The sequence below is a fragment of the Staurois parvus genome, unplaced genomic scaffold (genome assembly GCF_062004578.1).
Source record: "Staurois parvus isolate SC_StPar_1 unplaced genomic scaffold, SC_StPar_1.0 ptg002542l, whole genome shotgun sequence".
Taxonomy (NCBI): Eukaryota; Metazoa; Chordata; class Amphibia; order Anura; family Ranidae; genus Staurois; species Staurois parvus.
This window is the reverse complement of record NW_028320338.1, coordinates 83,116-90,284: the sequence shown is the minus strand read 5'-3', so window position 1 is coordinate 90,284 and position 7,169 is coordinate 83,116. Positions and strand designations below refer to the sequence as shown.

Sequence of the window (7,169 nt, the reverse complement as noted above, 5' to 3'; positions counted from 1 at the left end):
CATCCACACTGCAGGCCCCGAGGGTCCCCCATCCACACTGCAGGCCCCGAGGGTCTCCCATCCACACTGCAGGCCCCGAGGGTCCCCCATCCACACTGCAGGCCCCGAGGGTCCCCCATCCACACTGCAGGCCCCGAGGGTCCCCCATCCACACTGCAGGCCCCGAGGGTCCCCCATCCACACTGCAGGCCCCGAGGGTCCCCCATCCACACTGCAGGCCCCGAGGGTCCCCATCTCCGCTGCACACCCCAAGTGTCTCCATCCACACAGCACACCCCAAGGGTCCCCCATCCACACAGCACGCCCCAAGGGTCCCCCATCCACACAGCACGCCCCAAGGGTCCCCCATCCACACAGCACGCCCCAAGGGTCCCCCATCCACACAGCACACCCCCAAGGGTCCCCCATCCACACAGCACACCCCAAGTGTCTTCATCCACACAGCACGCCCCAAGGGTCCCCCATCCACACAGCACACCCCAAGGATCCCCATCTCCGCTGCAAACCCCAAGTGTCTTCATCCACACAGCACGCCCCAAGGGTCCCCCATCCACACAGCACACCCCAAGGGTCCCCCATCCACACAGCACACCCCAAGGGTCCCCCATCCACACAGCACACCCCAAGGGTCCCCCATCCACACAGCACGCCCCAAGTGTCTTCATCCACACAGCACGCCCCAAGGGTCCCCCATCCACACAGCACGCCCCAAGGGTCCCCCATCCACACAGCACGCCCCAAGGGTCCCCCATCCACACAGCACGCCCCAAGGGTCCCCCATCCACACAGCACGCCCCAAGGGTCCCCCATCCACACAGCACGCCCCAAGGGTCCCCCATCTCCACTGCACGCCCCAAGTGTCTTCATCCACACTGCACACCCCCAAGGGACCCACATCTCCACTGTACACAAGGATCCCCAATCCACTCAGCACACCCAAAGGGTCCCCCATCTTTGCTGCGCACCCCAAGTGTCTTCATCCACACAGCCCGTCCCCAAGGGACCCCATCTCCACTGTACACTCCAAGGGTCCACCATCCACACAGCATGTCCCCAAAGGGTCCCCCATCTCCACTGTACACAGCAAGGATCCCCCATCCACTCAGCATGCCCAAGGGGTCCCCCATCTTTGCTGCACACCCCAAGTGTCTTCATTCACACAGCACGCTCCAAGGGTCCCCCATCCACACAGCACGCACCAAGGGTCCCCCATCCACACAGCACGCACCAAGGGGTCCCCCATCTTTGCTGCGCACCCCAAGTGTCGTCATCCACACAGCATGTCCCCAAAGGGTCCCCCATCTCCATTGTACACTCCAAGGATCCCCATCCACACAGCACGCCCAAAGGGTCCCCCATCCACACAGCACGCCCCAAGGGTCCCCCATCCACACAGCACGCCCCAAGGGTCCCCCATCCACACAGCACGCCAAAAGGGTCCCCCATCCACACAGCACGCCAAAAGGGTCCCCCATCCACACAGCACGCCAAAAGGGTCCCCCATCCACACAGCACGCCCCAAGGGTCCCCCATCCACACAGCACGCCCCAAGGGTCCCCCATCCACACAGCACGCCCCAAGGGTCCCCCCATCTCCACTGTACGCCCCAAGGGTCCCCCATCTCCACTGTACGCCCCAAGGGTCCCCCATCTCCACTGTACGCCCCAAGGGTCCCCCATCTCCACTGTACGCCCCAAGGGTCCCCCATCCACACAGCACGCCCCAAGGGTCCCCCATCCACACAGCACGCCCAAAGGGCCCCCCATCTCCACTGTACACAGACACAAATGGTGCCCTAAGGAATTGCTGACACCCCACCAGCTGCGGGTTCCTTGGCATCGTTAGGGCTCCTCCTCTGTCCTGTACGTAGGACAGCCAATCAGGGAGGTGCTCCTAGGGGGGGTTCACCATACTCCAGGCAGATAAGTACATTGGGGGGGCAGATTGGGTTGTGGGGACCCCAAGAACCAACAATTTGACCATCTTCTGCCTCTGGCACTTGGCTAGGCGGCTGGTCCCTCCACCCAAGCAGTGACCGCCTACCAGCCCCTCCCCCGCAGAGCAGCGACACGGTGACACGGGGGCACTTTATAAATAATAGCTTTTATTTAGACACTCATACACAGCAACAGCCTCCCCCATTCACCTCCCCTCATCGCCCTCCCCGTGCCCTCGGCCCTTCCCCCGCGTCCCCTCCCCCGGCAGCACCCAATTATTATCGTGAAGTCCCAGCTGACACCCCGGGGCGGCTCTGTCTGGCCGGCGGCAGCACATCCAGTAGGAGCGCCCATAGGGCAGGTCATGGTGGTAAGGCTTGGGGTGCCACCGGCACATGGACACGTCTCCGCGCTTGTAAATCCGTTTGCACTGTTTGCAGGGGTCGTCGCGGTAGAGGGGGTCCTGGCTCCAGCGCGAGTCGCTCGGCCGCACCCCGTAGTCCTCGATCAGCGCCCGGAAGCGCCGGCACGTACATTTAATGGCAGCCAATGACTGCGTGGACAAGTAACTGAAGATGGCCAGGAGGACGTGGTCGGGCAAGGACGGCAGATAAAGGCGCGGCTGGAGAAGGCGCTGGACCTGGAAACGGATCTCCAGAAAGTCATGGGAGACGTGGCGGTAGAGGCGGCAGAGGGGAGGAGCCGGGGGCGGGGGAGGGGGAGGCGGGGGTGGGACAGAAGATAGATGAGGGAAGAAAAGTTCTCCTGGAAGTGGTTCCGTCTCACCCGCTTCTCCTCCATAAAACACGCAACGGTCTACCGCCCCAGTGAGCACCAAGTCCACGTGGAAGCCGGAATCAGAGGTGGCCGCCTGGGCTTCCTCCTCCTCATCCGTCGCCTGGGACTCCATCTTCTCCAGCAGGACGCAGACGCGGTGCGGCTCCGGACTCAGCAACTGATACAAGTCACATGTGATGGGATCTCCCGGCCTCTCCGCCACCCGAAAGGCGATGCGCACCTCGCGCTCGGCGTGTTCCGCTTCATACTGAGCCACGGCTTCCGCCACGCTGCGACAACGTCTCTCTTCACCGTCTTCGGAGGAGGTCACCAGTACCAGCGGTGGCCTTGGTGGAGGAGCTTCCATCTCTCGGCTTTCTGCCCGTGCCACCATCTCCGCCACAGAAGGAGGAGCATCGGGGTCCAGGGTGTGCCGCCGCCTCTTTGCTCTGGAACTGCCGCCCGCGCTCCACCTTCCCTTCACCTTGGGGCCACCGGGACGTGGAGAAGCGCCATTGCCGGCACACTGGTAGGCCACAAAGAAGGCCACCTTCTCCTTGGTGTTCCCAGGTTTGATGACGTACCAGGTGTCCAGCAAGACGCGGTCATCTCCGCTCCTCAGACACTCGGGGTTGTCGTGGGGCCCCAGCTTCTCCTCGGCCGGATTCCCATCGCGTTGTCATCGGCAGACGCCCCCTTCGGGCTGGAGGGACAGTTGGCAGAAAACGTGCCAAAGGGCCGCGGGCTCCATAGGTGGACGGGGGAGGGAATCCGCGGATCCATGGCTAGTCGGTGGCCTCACGTCTGGACATCCAGAGATCTGCGGAGAGAAGAGAGGAGGCGGGGTTAGAGGGACGGCCATGGATGTACGGGGGAGGGGTACACAAGGGGGAGGAGAACAATGGCGGCAACAGAGGATCACATGACATATCACATGTCCAACCTACTAATACCCTCCCCCCATCTACTATGACTACCTAATACCCTCCCCCATCTACAATGACTACCTAATACCCCCCCCCCCCATCTACTATGACTACCTAATACCCCCCCCCCCATCTACTATGACTACCTAATACCCCCCCCCCCCATCTACTATGACTACCTAATACCCTCCCCCCCATCTACTATGACTACCTAATACCCCTCCCCCCCCCCATCTACAATGACAACCTAATACCCCCCCCCCCCCATCTACTATGACTACCAAATACCCCTCCCCCCATCTACTATGACTACCTAATACCCCTCCCCCCCCCCCCATCTACAATGACAACCAAATACCCCCCCCCCCATCTACTATGACTACCTAATACCCCCCCCCCCCCCCCATCTACTATGACTACCTAATACCCCTCCCCCCCCCCATCTACAATGACAACCTAATACCCCCCCCCCCCATCTACTATGACTACCTCCCCCCCCCCCCATCTACTATGACTACCTAATACCCCCCCCCCCCATCTACTATGACTATCTAATACCCCCCCCCCATCTACTATGACTACCTAATACCCCCCCCCCATCTACTATGACTACCTAATACCCCCCCCCGATCTACTATGACTACCTAATACCCCCCCCCGATCTACTATGACTACCTAATACCCCCCCCCCCCCCATCTACTATGACTACCTAATACCCCCCCCCCATCTACTATGACTACCAAATACCCCTCCCCCCCCCCATCTACAATGACAACCTAATACCCCCCCCCCCCCATCTACAATGACAACCTAATACCCCCCCCCCATCTACTATGACTACCTCCCCCCCCCCCCATCTACTATGACTACCTAATACCCCCCCCCCATCTACTATGACTACCTAATACCCCCCCCCCATCTACTATGACTACCTAATACCCCCCCCATCTACTATGACTACCTAATACCCTCCCCCCCATCTACTATGACTACCTAATACCCCCCCCCATCTACTATGACTACCTAATACCCCCCCCCATCTACAATGACTACCTAATACCCCTCCCCCCCATCTACAATGACTACCTAATACCCCTCCCCCCCCCCATCTACTATGACTACCTAATACCCTCCCCCCCATCTACTATGACTACCTAATACCCCCCCCCCCCCATCTACAATGACAACCTAATACCCCCCCCATCTACTATGACTACCTAATACCCCCCCCCATCTACTATGACTACCTAATACCCCCCCCCCCCCATCTACAATGACTACCTAATACCCCCCCCCCCATCTACTATGACTACCTAATAACCCCCCCCCCCATCTACAATGACTACCTAATACCCCCCCCCCCATCTACAATGACTACCTAATACCCCTCCCCCCCCCCCCCCCATCTACAATGACTACCTAATACCCCCCCCCCCCATCTACTATGACTACCAAATACCCCTCCCCCCATCTACTATGACTACCAAATACCCCCCCCATCTACTATGACTACCAAATACCCCCCCCATCTACTATGACTACCTAATACCCCCCCCCCATCTACTATGACTACCAAATACCCCTCCCCCCATCTACAATGACTACCTAATACCCCCCCCCCCATCTACTATGACTACCTAATACCCCCCCATCTACTATGACTACCTAATACCCCCCCCCCCATCTACAATGACAACCTAATACCCCCCCCCCCCCCATCTACTATGAATACCTAATACCCCTCCCCCCCCCCATCTGCAATGGCTACCTAATACCCCTCCCCCCCATCTACAATGACAACCTCATACCCCTCCCCCCCCCCCCCATCTACTATGACTACCTAATCCCCCCCCATCTACTATGACTACCTAATACCCCCCCCCCCCCCATCTACAATGACTACCTAATCCCCCTCCCCCCATCTACTATGACAACCTAATACCCCTCCCCCCCCCATCTACTATGAATACCTAATACCCCTCCCCCCCCCCCATCTGCAATGGCTACCTAATACCCCCCCCCCCCCCATCTACAATGACAACCTCATACCCCTCCCCCCCCCCCCCATCTACTATGACTACCCAATACCCCTCCCCCCCCCCCCATCTACACTGACAACCTAATACCCCTCCCCCATCTACAATGACAACCTAATACCCCTCCCCCCCCCATCTACTATGACTACCTAATACCCCCCCCATCTACTATGACTAACTAATACCCCCCCCATCTACACAAGCCTGACATCTACAACACAGCATGGGGGCCCCCAACCCAGGTATCACCCCCATATACCAACACCATACAAGACAACATGGGCCCCCCCCCCAACTCCTCCTATATACTCCCATAGGACCCCTCTCCTACATATCCCCCATAGAGCCCTTCTCCCCCTATATAACCCCTAGGGGCCCCTCTCCTCCTACATAACCCCCCATAGGGCCCCTCTCCTCCTACATAACCCCCCATAGGGCCCCTCTCCTCCTACATAACCCCCCATAGGGCCCCTCTCCTCCTACATAACCCCCCATAGGGCCCCTCTCCTCCTACATAACCCCCCATAGGGCCCCTCTCCTCCTACATAACCCCCCATAGGGCCCCTCTCCTCCTACATAACCCCCCATAGGGCCCCTCTCCTCCTACATAACCCCCCATAGGGCCCCTCTCCTCCTACATAACCCCCCATAGGGCCCCTCTCCTCCTACATAACCCCCCATAGGGCCCCTCTCCTCCTACATACCCCCCCAAAGGCCCTTCCCCTCCTATATATCCCCCATAGGGCCCCTCTCCTCCTACATACCCCCCCATAGGGCCCTCTCCCCCTAAATACCCCCCTAGGGGCCCCTATATACCCTCATAGGGCCCCTCTCTTCCTACATACCCCCATAGGGCCCCTATATACCCCACACATGGCCCCTCTCCCCCTACATACCCTCATAGGGACCCTCTCCCCCTACATACCCCTATACACCTCCACAGGGCCCCTCTCTTCCTACATACCCCCATAGGGCCGCTATATACCCTCACAGGGCCCCTCTCTCTACATACCCCCCACAGGGCCCCTGTATAGCTCAATAAGGCCCCTCTCCCCCTGTATACCTCCACAGGGCCCCTCCCGTCCTATATACACCGATAGGGCACCTATATACCCTCATAGGGCCCCTCTCCCCCTACATACCCCTATATACCTCCACAGGGCCCCTCTCGTCCTATATACCCCCCACAGGGCCCCTGTATAGCTCAATAAGGCCCCTCTTCCCCTGTATACCTCCACAGGGCCCCTCTCCCACCATACATCCCCCGTGTGGCCCCCAGGGGCCCCCGGCCCTCCTCACCGGCTCCGGTTCCTCTCTCGGCCGGGACCTGTCACTGGGGGAGGGGAGTCACCTGACCTCTTAAAGGAACAGTCCTCTCCGGCTCCCACGCTGAGCTCTGGTGACGGACAGCAACGGGAGGGGCCGCCAGCCAATCAGGAGCCGCGATTGCGGCCATGTCCTTATATGGAAAGTCCCGGGCCGGGCAGGGAGC

The 7,169-nt window shown here is 59.9% G+C and overlaps 1 protein-coding gene across 1 annotated transcript; it reads right to left on the bottom strand.

The window, feature by feature from the left end:
* Positions 1-2,084: 2,084 nt before the first annotated feature.
* Positions 2,085-7,169, bottom strand: LOC149430667 (F-box only protein 46-like). Its single transcript, XM_089666121.1, is given in 3 exon segments — positions 2,085-3,384; positions 3,387-3,534; positions 6,977-7,169. Coding segments are annotated over 2 exon segments (1,353 nt in total). The 5' UTR covers positions 3,498-3,534; positions 6,977-7,169; the 3' UTR covers positions 2,085-2,142.